Source organism: Eimeria tenella, genomic scaffold, assembly GCF_000499545.2.
Source record: "Eimeria tenella Houghton genomic scaffold, Eth_scaff11, whole genome shotgun sequence".
Classification (NCBI taxonomy): domain Eukaryota; phylum Apicomplexa; class Conoidasida; order Eucoccidiorida; family Eimeriidae; genus Eimeria; species Eimeria tenella.
This window is the reverse complement of record NW_013541474.1, coordinates 139,918-155,737: the sequence shown is the minus strand read 5'-3', so window position 1 is coordinate 155,737 and position 15,820 is coordinate 139,918. Positions and strand designations below refer to the sequence as shown.

Sequence of the window (15,820 nt, the reverse complement as noted above, 5' to 3'; positions counted from 1 at the left end):
AGTGCCGTCTAATTTTCCCTTTAAACGCAGCGAAATGATGCCCAAACATCAACTCTTATGTAATGACAAGATTGCGCTAGCAGCATCAAGACGACACGCGTGCACGGGAGACGACAAGTCAGAAAGAAAACATAACGGGGTAGCGTTGTGCTGTGCAAGAGGCATAAAAAACGCACGTAGCTGGACTTTTACCTCTACGTTGCCAGTGGGTGCTGGGTTTACTGACGGACAACGGCTGGAGAACTGGCAAATGATGCCATGGCAAAAGTCACCAGCACTGCAGAGAGGGGCAATGAAGATTCCGTAGTTCGTACTGTTTCACCGTACTAGTTTCAAGACGTTTAGTGCCATGACTACTCATTATTGCAAGGTTCTGGGAGCCCCCCATGCTGTCTATGATGGGGCATAAAGTTCCGTCGCGAATTGTCTCAAGTGCGAATCCATATCTGTGATATCCGTTTTCTTTTTTCGAATCTGTTGTCAAATGATTGGAAAAAGTTTGATCCTTTTGTTGAATAAATGAGGTAAAATGGGGCGCTAAGCATATTCCAAACACTTGGGAAGAAGTATATAGAGGCGTAGAGCAGTGGGAGAAGATGCGTTCTGCCTCAATTTTCTCAAAAAAGTCAAGTAAAGACTTTGCCACACTAACGCTACTGGTGAGGCTTGCTTCCCTTCGTGCTTAGTGGCAGACGACTTTCGGAACAGTCAGAGACTGCGTATGAGCTTGAAATATATTCCGCCTTCGCCACTGATCTCAACGCATGCAGTTAGGTAATAATTTATCTGAGATACCACTTTGACGAAAAATGCAAAGTCAACCGACGAGCCTGCTTGGGTAAACGACAAAATCTTGGCCTTGGGAGCATCTTATTTTTGTTAGCGCATGCTTTGCTTCTAGCATATTGTTTTCTGTTAGTACACGTATTATTTGTGCAACAATGATGAACTTCTTGTCATTAGGACCAACTGACTTGGTTCTGAGCATACCGCTTTTGGCTTGACAGATGCTATCCTTTTTTGCAGGTGTGTCTTCTGTTCGATGGTAGGGATACGAAGGGATTCATTTTATTATCGGCTTGATGATAACCGAGTTTTCTTAGATTGTAAATGGAATCAATGCAGGTTTTTTACCTCTTGCCTGATTAAGATTGAAATATTTACATTCCCGTACACGATAAAACTGAACGGGGCCACCATCGGCAGCTCACAAAACAGCAGAGGATTGCTACAACAGGGGTGAGATAGGTCCGACTTACCGCTGAAGAGCTCACGAGTTTTTTGGAGTTCAACATTTAAGCATTTGAATTCCGATATCCAGATAGATGGAAAAATGTTTCAGCAGGTGGCGTGTCTGTATTTTGTCGCTTATTTCTTTGTTAGGCTCAAGTTGAGTCGTCAGCCACACAATATACATATTTATTCCAAACTAAAATGCTGATAGTACGGAGATATGGGACACGAGCAGCACAAATTTGTAGTTCAGTGGAAGTTGCTACGTAAGTTACCTTGAGCACATTCTGGAAGAGAGCAAAGAGGTAGGAAAGTCACTGCCATTTAATTCGTCGCTGCGAACACGACTTGTTCATCGGATAAGTCATACTTTTAGCAAAAGTTGCAACCAAAAATGAAATATGCCGGCTAAATTCCTATTTCGCTGCTTTTTCGAAGCAGTTCCTCGGAAATGTGCCAAAAGTGAATAACTCCACCGTTGCCACCAGACACAAGAAGATTGCCGTCAGGGCTAAAGCAGACGCAGTGTGGAATGTCAGCGTGCCAGCCGCTCTGAGCTATGCATTCCCCGGATTCGTATCCCCAAAGACGAAGCGAACGATCGTCGCCACCTGCAAGCAGCGAGATGCAAGTGGTCTCAATTCCGCCAGTGCCGCGGCCACCCTCTAGCAATATCCTTTTCTGACGCGCCCCTGTAAAGAACTTTGTAGCTACACGAGTAAGCAATAGTTTGCTGTTTAGGCGAAGTGCACTTGAAAAAGTTGACTTACCAGTGCAGACTAAGTGGTCTTTTGGCTGGTAAGAAATACAGTGTACATCTCCATCATCTGCGACCTCGAAGTCCCGTATTTTCGTACCATCTAGAGCATCAAAGTAGTGAACTTTCCGGTCGCTGCCCGTTGCAAGGATGTGCACTTCATCGGCACAATAAGTAGCGCTCTGTGGTCATTTGCACACCGCGTTCTATAGAGTAGATATACATGAAAAACCGCCAACCAATAGCATCAAACTGCAGACAAGCAGGCACTTTCAGGACATTAAAGTGATTCAAATGAGGTACCTGCCTCTCTGGATGCTCCTACCCACCCGAAAAATTGTGCTTTCATTGATTGACAGAACTGAAGTATATGTTGTCATGTCCCAAACGATGATTGTGCCGTCTTCAGCAGCTGTTAGGGCCTGAATGGACACGCCATATGAAAACCAAACATGCCTCATAAATCCTACTCGAACGCTTTTGTCAAAGTCTTTATGCGGCTTCCGAAATGCGTATTCAGCGTTATGTCGCCTTTATTATTCCCACGTGAATGTTGTTCCGACGTAGTCGTAAGCAGCAGATCTTTCCTCGGTGCTCCTTTCTGCTTGCCAACATCTCCTGAGAGCTGCTATGTATATCCCACACCCTAAACTGGCCAGAAACACCTCCTGATGCCAATCGCCTGCCAACTCTCGTTGCTGCAACTGCTGTAACTCCGTCCTTGTGTGCTTGTTCAATACAGAAGAGTAGCTTTCCCGTCTCTGGAGTGAATGCGCGAATCCTTCCATCCTTCCATCCAGTTATTATTGAAGATCCATCCGGAGCAAAGGCCGTGCATAAACACTCGACGCCAGGAAGTTGAATTCGTAACAATTCCCTGTAGGTCCTTGTGTCCCATATTCTCACATCTGATGCCGAACAGGTTGCTAGGATTTGGGAGCAGTTGTCCGGAAACGCCACTTGATTTATTGTACCAGCGTGTGCAGAGTGCTTGAGATGAGGCGTCAGTGTCCGCGCATCAATTCTGTACAGATTGTTTGCTGAGGTTGCTGCCCAAAGCATGGAACTGTCTGGAGCTGCAATCAGAGAAGTAACTGCTCCAGAGATCTGACAAACGCTTGATGGAGAGAGAGTATCAGTTCCTAGTCTAAATAGCTGACCGTCTTCGGTGCCTGCAAAAAGCTGGCTACCTATTAGAGTCATGGCAGTGACACCTGCCCTAAGCTGCCTTTTTGGAGGCCCACTTCGTTTGAACAATCCCGTGCTAAGCGATACCTCAAGAATATCACCTGGGACACTCGTAGAAGAAAAACGAAAATGGCCGAAGAGGCTTGCTGCTGTCGAAGATTTCTCTACATTGGATGTGTAAAAGCATTAATGCATTTCTTCCAACGGCTAAGTTTCCGTTTCTTTTATCGGAGCTTGTGACCTAACTGTCAAAACCATTGCAAACGGCGCCAACCATAGACTCTTACCGGACTGCGTCCCGCAGTACACCATTTCATCAGCGGGGTGAATAACAAGAGCTTCACAACACCTACGAAGCTTGCCGAGATTGCAATCTCGTGGTGTCATCTTCTTCGTTTGAGCATCAATCTCCCAAATTCGGAGGTGTGACGCTCCCGCTGAGTACAACAGGAGGCAAAATATGACGCCACAAACTTGCAGCGAAGGAAGTTGTTTGTTCTCTGCATGCAGTCTTCTTCGTGTGAATTCCAACCAGCCGGGTTTGGTTTTGCTTTGACAGCATACTTGTGAGGTTCAGCCAAAATAAAACGTAGTGTCAAAGCAAGCGGAAATCATACCAGATACCAGCATGTTGGGGGTGTTATTGTAAAATGCCAAACATTTGGCAGTCTCTAAAGCAGCAGCTATTCCACAGAGTGCCTTCCTCTCCTCAACGCTCCAAAGCATAAGAGTGTTGCAGCTTTCGCCACCCAAACTGGCCAAGAATTTGCCGTCACACGAAAAGTCAAGGCACTCTACTGAGACCTTGTGAAAGCTGAACGCTCGAAATACAAAACCAGAAGGACATGCTGTAGTGTTATTTGGCTAGGCATGACGCTAATAAAGGCAGTGCAAGGTACATACCTGAGCCTTCCAATCTCTCTTGCATCGTCGAGGCTCCAGATTATGATGTCTGCTACAAAGCCTGGATGAGTAACTTGCCCGCTGGCCAGATATTTCCCACCCTTGCTTATTGCAATGCAGGTGACACAGTTATCGTGTCCGCACAAGAAGGTATCGGAGCTGCTTATGAGGTCACGGACAACGATAGAGTAACCAAGGGCAAATATTAGCCGTTGGTTGTCAGGATGCATAAGAATGCACCTTTTGGAGCCTCCATTAATACCAATGACGGCATCAAGCTTCAAGTGTCCCAAGTCTTTGCCCTCCATTGTATATGCAAACAGAAAAAGCCTGCCGCTAATAAAGAAACTCCTAAAAGTTTGTGTGATTGTAGTTGTATCCGATATTAAGGCTGTTTATGCTTGGGAGAAAGAATCGAAACTTTGTATGGCTAGCACGCCAGAACTGGCATACTCTAGCGGTCGTGTCTGTTGAGGGAAAGCCGCAGGGAGAAATCATCCAGCACAGTGTTTCCCTCTCATTGACCGTAAAACTGGAAGTTTTTCTGTTGTGTTGAAGCGCCCCAAAAAGTGAGCAGACTCTAGCCTTCAATTTTTAATGGTTGCACAGTTTAGCTATCTGCCGCCCTATACATGCTTTGGCTGCGGCTGCCAGGGTAGCGGAGGACTGGCAAATGAGCCATAATCGAGCGCATTCAAATGTCCAACTGTTTTGCACAAAAAGAACGCGGGATACAACGAAGGGGAGTGGCCTTATGCAACTGAAGGGCTGTGTGCAAATGCGTCGAGAATGGTGTCCTGGTTCACAGAGACGGCAAAATAACATAGTTCACCATTTTGGCGTGGTAACAGGCAAAAATTGTTAATGCGCAGTAGGAATGCTAGCGAACGCTAACATAACCTATTTTTCCCGGGTTGATGTAACAGTAGGAGCAGCCGCTAATTCGGTGGAATGAGCCTTCTTGGGGCCCAAAGTCGAGAAAAGACTATGGAGATGTGATCAACCTTAGATTGTTTCTTGAAGCCATTTGAGTAATGCTCCGCACCCTTTAATGTCGGCGGAAATACTGCAGAAGTTTTACACACGAATGTAAAAGCTTCGATGAATATTTCTACCCCGCATACGTCATGGTCTTTGAAGCGGCTGCTGCTAGTGAAAGTATTCCACGTAATCTGTATAGTCTGCTCACAACATAGTTGCTACAAAGTTTTAATGCGTGGTCGACGAATCCACTTTTTTCCCGAGGGTTTACGAGCCTGAACGCATGCAAGTTACCACCGTAGCTGTCCATCAAGGCTTGCATGCATCTGGTGGGCAGCCCCACTACACAAATAGATCTTGACAAAGTGTTGCTTTATAGATAAAAGTTCAAATATTTTGCTACTCTCGGAGTTAGTTCGGGCCCCATTTTCACTACTTGCAGAAACGTATCGCTGTGTCAGGTGAAGCGCGTTAGTATCTTAGGAGACAAACCCATGAAGGCCGGTATCATATTTGACGCACTCTCGCGATTTGGTAGACCTAGTTATTCAATCCTCCCATAAAGGAGCTAGGAACTGGCAAGGTGACTGATAGGTTGCCTCTTTACTAGTGCGGAAACCTGTCCTGCGCGTCTCGCACGCAATAGTGTCTCCTGTTGGACGAAATTTCGCAACAGGAGCAAACAGGGCAGCATTCTTGAAAGAGAAACGTTAAAGGCCCACCAATTACCTGCAGCACATGCAGAGATGAGTGCTCCAGATCTGGATTTCGGGCTTCACATAGAAACAGCACGACTGCAAGAGTTCTTGGCTCAATTGCTCCGTTCCCAGGAGCTTATGCAAAGACGCCAAGACGAGCTCACATCCACAGTCGACGCATTGCTTAAAAAGCTGGATAGCGGTGAACATGGTATCGAGGAGCAGCAACAAGTTCTGCAAAAGCTACAGAGTGATATCGTCAGCTTGTCAGAGCGTCTTGACTCATTTGACAAGCTACGTATTGGAGAGAAAATGGAAAGATATGACAGTGATCACAGTGATATCAAAACATTTCAGTCACAGATTTCTCAACTTGATTCGAAAGTGGGGTCCGCTGACCTCGCACACATTGGAGTTTAAGAAGCGGCTGGAAGCTTGCACAAATGACGAACTGGCTTAGAATAGTACAAGTTTATCACGCTTGGCAATTTTAAGGAAAAGAGAAAGTTCCAATAGAGTCACAAACAGCACATCAATGTTTGCAAGCGGATAACCACTTACTGCGGGCTTCTTACTTTCGCCAGGAACAATTCAAATGGGAAGGTCTCAACCCGCAGTTTACTTGAATTGTACGAACTTCAGCTGCTCTGCTTGTGACTGCGCTGTCAGATTAAAAACCAAGAGGCGGTTGCAAGCAACTTTGAAAGCCGTGTAATGAGTGTTGAAAACAAGCAGACTTTTCTTGATGACAAATATCAAGAGCTTATGCCGGAATTCGAGTCCTTGAAAGCTGGTCAGACAACTGCAATTTCTCAGTGCCAAGCAACAGAAGCTCGCTGCAGTGAGGTACGAATGGTGAATTGTGCATTCAGATTTGTATGCATCCTTTGAATGGTCGAACGACTGATCAGTGACTTGCATTTTCGCATTAAATATATATACTAAAGGCGAACAAATCCTGGAAATGTCACCTGAGCCCCCGGGGACATTCGGAACTGCTGGTCGGAAATTCCCATCGCAGTGGCACGCTAAACAGCATAGCTTCTTTATGTGCGTTATGTTGTGGCTTCCATGATAAGCGTAGCTTTAGCATGATCCGATGCACGCGTTTGTGTAGGGCGGCTACTGCAGGTAGAGCGGCTTCAAAATGAGCTTGCCGCCTCGGTTGAAAATAAATATGAGAACCTTTGGAAGAGTGTTGAGAAATCGCTTGAAAACATTTCAACAACAGAGCTCCAAAAGTATCATAGTGAGATTCGAGCACTCAGCGGCAAAATTGAAAATAGAATGAACCTCCGAATTAGCTACTGTTTGGATATACTTGCAAAGGCTGCGGAAACAAGCAGACAGAAGGACTTGAAGCGATCCGTACTCCTCAGGTTTGGCTTTTATATCCTGCAAAATTTCAAGCTGCGGAGAAACAAGAAGCTGTGTTGGCCCCTTGGCATACGCTGTATATATAGTTGATTAGAAAAAGGCAGACAGTCCCAAAGTTTTGCTAGCAGTCTCTACTTAACAGTTTGGTTTGTTCTGGGTGAAATAACGCTGCTCAGGTTAAAAAGAAACAACTAAGTTGCACATAACTGTGTGCGCAGGTGGAGAGAACAAGCGTGGCTTGCAAGCAGACGGAAGTTCGGGCTTTCGCTGCTAGCCAACCGCATATACAGCACAGTGGGGGACACACACGTGTCAAAGCGCCTACCCCGTTGATAGAAAGCGCTGCTCTGCAGGCTTCACAACGGGCTCTATATTACTGCGTTAGATTCACATGAAACACGTTTATTAAAGGAGAGACAAGATGTGAGGCTTCACCTGTAACCGCTTGGATATAGAAGAGTCTTAGAACCTATCTGCTTCTTTATGCCAATTTGCGCATGCAGATCCGCGCTTCCTTCAAAAAGTGGCTTTACCAAGCCCGGTGGGCCTCCGAAGTTGAGCGAGTCAAGGAGGAATGCACTAAACTTATACCAGACATACACGGTTTTCTGAACGGGGCTATTAATCCTCGTCTCCAGCTCCTTGAAGAGGGAGCAGCAGCAGAGGCTCGTAGAACAGATCTATTAGCCGACAAAAATAAGGAAATATGGGCGCACCTGCAGTCAACAATAGTAGGCCAGTTGCTTCACGTTAAAACCGCTAGACTATCCTGTTTGGCAGTGGTGTGCGAATCTTGCCAGTTGTTTTGTAGTATTAAAACTGGATTTTCTCCAACACACGGTGAGACCGTACAGCAAACGCATAATCGGTTTTCCTAGCACATTTTGCCGTATTTCCTATCCTTTAAGCTTGGTGCGCGTTCATTCGTGTTGCACCGATTGAGTCATTTTGCCCCTGCTTCACACAATTCAGGACCGCGCCACTGCACTTGAGCACAAGGCCAAAAAGGACACGGAAGCGCTGGAGAAGGTAAGCCCTTGGTAGGAAACTGCTTTTTCCAAGTAAGAGTTCGAGCTGCGTGAGACGATAGAACACTTTCATTACTTCACAATACAATGATTATATTCTGGAGAACATTTTGGTTAATTCCATCCTCATGTCACTTTGCAGATGGCTACAGAGCTTGATATGCACTCAAATTTTCGACGAAATGCTGAGGAGCGCGTACAAAACGCAGAAGGCACGGTTACCCAACTCTCCGAGCAACTAGCCCTTGTGGCAAGAGACGGTAATTTGACTCCACTTGTCTAAGGTTTAGATCACTGAGCGACGGACATGCAAAGCAGCATTTTGATTCCAAAGCAAAAAGCAAGTGATGAGTTTATTCAGATGATGTTAAGAATATGATGAAAGACATACTGCTCATATGGACAGCTGTCAAACAGCTCGATTCAGCAAAAGCTGACAGGAAAGAGGTCGAAAACCTGGGACTCGAAGTAACTTCAAGAAATGAGGTATAGATGTATAGACAGTTGCTCCCAAACCACCACGCCATCCACCCAAAAATATGTGCAAGTGGGTCAAATTGCTACATGCTAGATAAATATCCAAGAGTCAACGCATTTCACCTTTCTGGTCAAGGCCAAAGAACGTCTTGGTGGAGCGTTTCTGTGCGTGACTGTCTCCAGACTCTGTCAGAAAATCTGCAAAAGCTAGAAACTTACAATACTGGGCAGGTATGAAGTGAACAATCCACAGATGTAAGGTGCTGGGAACTTAGGCCTGAGGTGGAGTGTTGTCAGACAGGCAGTCTACAATATGTCTCCAAAAATGCTAGTGTACCGAAACTTGACTGTAAGCATTTGGGAAGCCGCAAGGTTGGCCACCTAATGTTGTCCTGGAGGGCATCAATACTTTTTTGCAGGATACTGCTTTGGAGCAGCGGATTTCAGACTTGTACTCAGACATCAAGGAAAGCAAGAACAAACACGAAGAACTCGAGTTTATGTTTGGACTCGTTGTCAGGCTACTTGAAGACATTGCAAACATCCAATTCGCAAAAATACAGGTGCCTGTCTGCGTTATATATGTGGCTTGAGAAGGCAGTGGCGATACTACAGCACAATCAAGCCTAACTGTTTTTACATATACGTAGTCAGATATTGCAATTGCCTCGAGTTTTTTGCCAATGCAGACCCGCCCAGTCGCAAGTGGGAAAGCGGGGAATGGGAGAATCGAAACGCGACCAACTCTACGAGCAAGCCTATGTCGAGCGCAAGATATTAGCAGCAGTGCCTCAAAGATAAGCATTGCTGCATTACCTTTGGCAGAAGCAGGAGATAAGACGGAGCGTGGGGGCGATACTCAGTGTGCAACGGAGCCTCGATTTAGGCCCGCCTACCAACCAGCTTCTGAATGCAAAACACAAGCACAATCGCAGGCGGCCCCTGACTGCAGGACCAAACAGGCAATCCGGTAGGTGGAGCCATCATAAAGATATCCGTAAAGCTCAAAAATTTTATTTTATTTTTCAACACAGTTGCTCCGCGACACTCTCCTTCCCGCTGCATGCTCTTGCCCCTGGCTTCTTCATTTTTTCAAACATTGAGTACTGAACAAATTTGCAGGACCCCGACAGTGGCGGCATTTGCCGAATGGGTTAGTAATATTCAAAAGACGTTGAAGCAAGAATGCAGCGCATATGATAATGGCGCCCACCTACTTGGAGGCCGTTAGAATTGTGCGGAGTGATGCAAGGCCGCTAAACAGGGCAGCGGTTACATTATTGACGTGCGGAGCTGGAAAAGTTAACCGTGGACCTCACAACTTATGGGTTGGTTTACAAAACTGGAGACCATCAGAGTTTAGCAAAACCCGCTGAACTTCAGAACACTTTTTCTTTAGCCCCTTGGGCTGGGTTTCTGGCGTGACTTGTTCGCAAGTAGAGCAGCTCACAGACTCGCTTCACAGATTATCAAGGCTGATGTTGTGGCGTGATCAAAATTATACTGTGAATCCTAGGTGCCTACAAGCATTATGCTGAAAGGACAAATTACTTGGGTCTAGGACCACGCTTACATTGGCTTCCGTTTGAACTGCACTTGTGCGACTGTTGAAACCGAATGAAATCCCTGGAATGGTTAATTTAGTTGCTACCTAACATACGTATACACATTACGAACTCACAGAAGATCCAAACTGTGTTTGGCATTTAAGAACGGAAGCAACTAAAAGACCTAAGGACAATACGGAGCTTCAGAGCAGTGAACAGAATATATAAACTAAAGTTGTGAACATGATAAATTTTGAATAAAACGAATGCCTAGCTCTAAGGGCCTCAGTAGGGGGCATTTTTCGCGCACGGCGTCAAGGAATTCGGTCTGCCTGTTACTACACGCACGGACCTAGACAGTTTTAAAGTGACTCAGCACTTTCTCAGCATTTCCCAAGAACCCTTCGGAACGCGCCTCTCGTTATCTTTAACTAGAGTGAAAACTTGTTCTTACGAAACCTTCGAGCATATCTGCCCACAGTTTCGTTGTGGCACGACACAATTTTCTTTCCTTTTCGCTGTATAAGCACAACGCAGGTACTTTAAAAAAAAGCCGGCGCATCAGTGTCCCCCCTGCTGTCAATTTTGTTTGTCTTTTCACTCCTAACAATTCAGCAATCTGGCTGAAACACTTGGGTGACTTTCTTCGTATTACGTGGCGTAGAACACGACTTTGAGGACTCAGTGGTGGTAGGGTCGAGCAATCTTTTGGCACTCGCACGAGGGCCACCGGAAGTCGACTATCATCAGCAGCTTCGCTGTAGAGAAAGACCACAAAGGCAGCAAGCTTTTGGAAAATTGGGGAGCTGAGGTCAAAAACAGGGAGTTACTCAGTAAGCTCCAGCAGATGTGGACACAGCTTAAACAGGTCCGCAATCACCAGGACAGAACATTACGAACTTTACGAAATCGAACGTCTAGGCTGCAACTGCAAATAAAACTGAAAAGAGGGAATACGTTAATCCTGCATGCAGCGGAAAACAAATAGCCATAGCTGTGACCTTTGGAGAATATTTTATCCCGGGTATCCTTTTACCAGACTTTGAGGATCATCCCAGGACTTGGTGGGTGGCCGCTTTTCAGCTTTTCCCGGCGTTGCCTTTACGCCCTTTCCACATTATTATATTGAGCAGAGGAAATGCTGCTTGGAGCTGCATGCTGATCGAAGAAAATATCTGAACACGACCTTCGTGTGCACATTGGCATCTCCAGACTGCGAAAATGTGAAAAGGATATTGCAATAAATAAATCTACACTCATCCACATTGCTGTAATTTGCTCCAGCACTATCGTAATGTCTGTACAAGTGCTAAGGAGTTATCGAACAAAGTAGAAACATGAGAAACTGGGTGTACAAAGTACAGTGCTATACATAAGGCTACCAAGGCGTGTTGAGGAAGAGTTTGAGTCCAAGAAATTGTAAATTTTGGTGGCAGGTTGGTGACTCATCAGTGAGAAGCTTTACGTTTTGTATAGAAAAAAATACTAGGCAGACTGACAGCTTGTTTTAAGCCTGACCATCAAAAAAGGAACGAACACAAATTGAATTCTTACGGCCATCACTAGCTTTCATACTAGATATGGATGAATCCTAGCGAGACTCTGCGACTGTATATCTTAATGCGGATTTGCATTCTCTACTTCCTTGATGAAACTTCGGCGGCTTAACTTCCACGTAAATACGAAACAAAATACTGCAAATTTCAAAGTAGTTGTCTTCTACGATTCAAAGACGCAAAACAAGGCATGGAGCTTGTATGAGAAAAGTTGACAAGCGTCCTTCTTGGTAACTAGCTACGGCCGCCTAACCACTGCAGGTTTCACAGAACATGCGCATAATCGGCAGAGTTGCGCTCTTTGGAAATGCTTGCAGTGTTAACATAACAAAAGAAATGCCTTAGGGCAATACCGATCTTGCTGCCCCTAACCTGTGAGAAAACCGTGACTGGTAACTACACAGACAGGCAAGAGATGAAAAGAAATTTTCCAACGCATCATTCTATCAAAAATGCCATGTTTATCCTCGCAACCAATGCATTTGTTCCATGCACTTCTACTATTTTACGGTGACACAATGATGTGTCCGAAAAAGCGAATCAATAGAGAACATTCTGCGTGTACGCTGTGCAGTTGTCTCTCTGTCGATGCCACCGACGCATGATTACGTCCAAGGTGGCCTATGCACATTACACTGTCATTGGTACACGGAAAGAAGGCAAGGGGGAGTTGTTGGTCTCTTCGTTGCATAGGCGCGAATGCCTTCACTGAACATCTGGCTTTTGGCCGGTGCTAACATGTACCACACTGCCGACATAACTTGTCTCGGGATCCTTTTCCGGAACAAAATCTACACGCATGCTGCTTTTAAAGCAATATGCATGAAATAGAACGCCCAGAAGCCCGAGGTTTCTGTCATAGCGCTTTTCAGTTCGTGCTTAGCGCGATTTTAATTGCCCCAAACTATTGTGCTGATTGTTACCCACAGTGCTTTTTCCTAGCTCGCGCCCGTACTCAGCACATACAGTTTTAAATTTGTAAGGCTATGTGGAAAACAACGAAGCATCCCCTGTAGAAAAGGCTAAGCGATTATACGGGTCTGATGACAGGCGGAAAGAGATCTGCGAATACAAAAGGCCTGCAGCGTCCTATCATAAAGGCACAGATTCCAGAGTACAAGACTCAGTTAATTATTTTAATCACACAATCTAAACTTACTAGTTCACTGAGAGGCAGAATACCTATTCGATAGAGTTAGCATATTGCGGAGAGGGTCTAGGCTTTCTGGGGCATAGAGAGGCTCCAAACTCTTTAGCTTCCAGCTCCAATTTTTTGGGCTATCGACGCCAGGAAGGTTGAATCTTGCGCGATCATCAAGCCCCAGTATGTCCTGAACTGGGAGTATGACGAGGTGAGCAACACTGAGTAGAGCCAAGTGGGCTAATAGCCTGTGAACTGCAAAATCTGAAGGCTCCTCATGTAAGCCTACACGCAAAAGCACTGTTCATCCTTGAGTGTGTACGAAAAGCGTAGCCAATTTACAGTGAAGTTTTGAAGCTTTCCTCGTCGTTGCTGTGCTTGCAGGGCTTCAAATGCTTTTCGTTGGCATCTTTGACCTCACCAAGGTAATTTAAGAGGTGCGTTTTTGCTTCATCGGACGCTTCTTTCCACCATGACTGAGAAGTCGCATTGTCATGCGTCCCAGTATAGACGACGCAATCTCGCGTGTGATTGTAGGGCAGATGTTCGCAACGCAGCCCTTTTTCGTTGTCCGCCCACGCAAATTGCATAACACGCATGCTGAATATGCTGTATTTGTCTCTAAGTGCTACGATTTCAGGAGTAATGAATCCTAAATCTTCAGCTACGAGCAAAGGTGCTGGTTTAAGCGGATCGCCTCCTAGTTGCGTTCCAAAAGAGTGCCGCGTCCCAGAATTTTTTGTCTGTGGAGGAGACTTTGCAAGTATATGTCTGTTAAGTACACTCAAAATCTTTTTTTTAATTGAAGGCTTCTTCGAGCGTTTAGATAATGCCTCTGAGTAGGCAGTTGCAACATTTACCCTGGGATTTTCCCATCCCAAATTTTTGAAGATTGCATCGAACAATTTGGTCCCAGGCCCCGCTACCCACTCTCCATTTCTTGCGCTTTTGTGCTCCACTGCAAAATCGTACGGTACTCGCCAGTAAGACTCGAATCCACGAAAGTGATCAAGGCGACAAGCATCAAATTTTTCAAAGCTTCCAGCCACACGACGTGTCCACCAGCTGAAATTTGTGCGAGCGTGAGCATCCCACGCGTAAACAGGATGCCCCCAAAGTTGCCCTTCGGAACTAAAATAATCGGGTGGAACGCCTGCATGCCCATCACTTTACATGCAGAAAAGGCTAATAAGAAATGCTGCAGCCGTGTATCCGCGAAATTAAGTGCTAGAAAATGACACGCCATCTACCTGCAGCGTCTCAATTTCCTTACCCGAAACGTAGAGTGGCTTGTTGGTGCTGCTATCCATCTGGAACATTTCGGAGTTGCTCCAAGCGTCACTTGAGTGCATGTTGACATAGAACGCTATATCGCCTAGAATTTTAATTCCCTTTGAATTGGCCCGGCGACGCAACTGGCTCCACTGTTTGGAAAGTATGAACTGCACAAAGCGGTGAAACTGTGGTAGTAACAGCTCAGGTGGGTCGCCACTCGACCTATTAGACAGGCTCTGGTCCTCTGTGGGCGATTCAAGCCCCTGCATCAAGGATTCGTTTTTAACGAGGCTCTTAAATGACCTGTACTCCTCTGGCCAGTCAAGCCACGAAGATGCATCAGGATGTCTTGCTTGTATTGCCTCGAACAGCACATACCCGTCGAGCCAGAATTTATTACTCTTGCAAAAATCTTCATATTCTTCGGTGGGCACTGCTTCTGTAAACGTCTTGTACGCAAGCGCAAGCAGTTCATCTTTGTAGCCCTTTGCTACATGGTAATCAACGAATGCTTCGCAGTCCACATCCTCCTGCAAGTGGGAGACTGTGTTAAGGGTCCTCCTCTCCTGCTGTTTTGCCTGCCACTTCGCTATTAGCTTAGCTACATCTTCCTGCGTCACGAGCTTTGATGATACTAAACCAGCAGGACAAACCAGTAATGGGTTTAGAGCAAATGAGCTGGTGCTTAAATACGGGCATCCAGGCTGAGACTGAGAATAAGTACAAGGTCCAACAGGAAGCACCTGCCAATAAGAGAAACCCGCCACTCTAAGATAATCTAGGAAAGGCTCGGCACTCTCCCCAAAGTCCCCTACAATCCCGCATTTGCTAGGCAGCGACGTTGGATGTAATAGAACGCCCGCTTCGCGGCCTTCATACATAAAATCCATCTTGTCTGTACAAAAGTTCTTGTAAGTTAACGCATGCGTACTACCATATATTTCCTGTTAAAAGGAAGCGGCCTGAGGTCACCTCTGACAGCCGCCTCCAGGCGTGCTCCTCGCCCTGTTTTCAGTGTCAGAAGGCTCTCTTAAAAGCGTTTACGGCTTGCAGAAGAATAATTTGGTGCTAAGTATCGGTGCACTTCTGGTTTTGTAAACAGCCCCAGCTGGTGCTCGTAGAAAGTACAGGCCTGTTCTGCATGCAGTGAGCGAATTTACCATGGTTCTTCCCCTTGCCTCTTCTGATCAAATCCTGGTCGACCATCTTCGTATTTTCCAGTTTTTGTAAAAGTATGCATGCTAAATGTGCGCACACGCTTTACAAATATTCCATCAAAGATAGTATTCCCCTGGAGTATACTGCTCCCTTAAGTTCAGTTGTATGACGGGAGCCTTTGTCGCCGACGAAAGTGGCATAATGCGAGATACTTCTTGCTGGATCTAGTTCAGCTGTATCACAAAATTAATCTGTTTAGCTTTGATGTCTAATTTTGTGAAGCACTTCTATAAGAGCAAGCGTGGCAGACAAATGCTGCGTGCCATGGGATGAATCCGCTGCAGACCTTAACTCAGCTAGCATTAGAGAAGGCTATACTTTGTTCTCGAGAAATGCTAATAGCACTTATACAGTGGAGTTTGCCTTCCTTCCATACGCGCTTCTGTGCAGGTGCGGTTCACATATCGGAACAGAGTTCAAGGTGTCTTCGTGGAGGACTGC

General features: G+C 45.7%; 4 protein-coding genes across 4 annotated transcripts; 2 read left to right on the top strand and 2 right to left on the bottom strand.

Moving 5' to 3' along the window:
• Positions 1–1,641: 1,641 nt before the first annotated feature.
• Positions 1,642–4,389, bottom strand: ETH_00030810 (WD domain, G-beta repeat-containing protein, putative; the record flags this gene model as incomplete). The annotated part of the gene is made up of 7 exons (XM_013372850.1): positions 1,642–1,844; positions 2,004–2,172; positions 2,320–2,412; positions 2,537–3,279; positions 3,466–3,615; positions 3,796–3,992; positions 4,082–4,389. The coding sequence occupies 7 exons, from the start codon at positions 4,387–4,389 to the stop codon at positions 1,642–1,644; spliced, it is 1,863 nt and encodes a 620-aa protein (XP_013228304.1).
• A 1,419-nt stretch (positions 4,390–5,808) lies between these two features.
• ETH_00030805 (uncharacterized protein) lies at positions 5,809–6,180 on the top strand (the record flags this gene model as incomplete). Its single annotated transcript, XM_013372849.1, has 1 exon — positions 5,809–6,180. The coding sequence occupies one exon, from the start codon at positions 5,809–5,811 to the stop codon at positions 6,178–6,180; it is 372 nt and encodes a 123-aa protein (XP_013228303.1).
• A 1,454-nt stretch (positions 6,181–7,634) lies between these two features.
• Positions 7,635–9,873, top strand: ETH_00030800 (uncharacterized protein; the record flags this gene model as incomplete). The annotated part of the gene is made up of 7 exons (XM_013372848.1): positions 7,635–7,919; positions 8,110–8,166; positions 8,308–8,425; positions 8,527–8,633; positions 9,062–9,205; positions 9,332–9,612; positions 9,765–9,873. The coding sequence occupies 7 exons, from the start codon at positions 7,635–7,637 to the stop codon at positions 9,871–9,873; spliced, it is 1,101 nt and encodes a 366-aa protein (XP_013228302.1).
• Positions 9,874–14,106: 4,233 nt separating this feature from the next.
• Positions 14,107–15,051, bottom strand: ETH_00030795 (4-alpha-glucanotransferase, putative; the record flags this gene model as incomplete). The annotated part of the gene is made up of 1 exon (XM_013372847.1): positions 14,107–15,051. The coding sequence occupies one exon, from the start codon at positions 15,049–15,051 to the stop codon at positions 14,107–14,109; it is 945 nt and encodes a 314-aa protein (XP_013228301.1).
• Between the last annotated feature and the right edge of the window lie 769 nt (positions 15,052–15,820).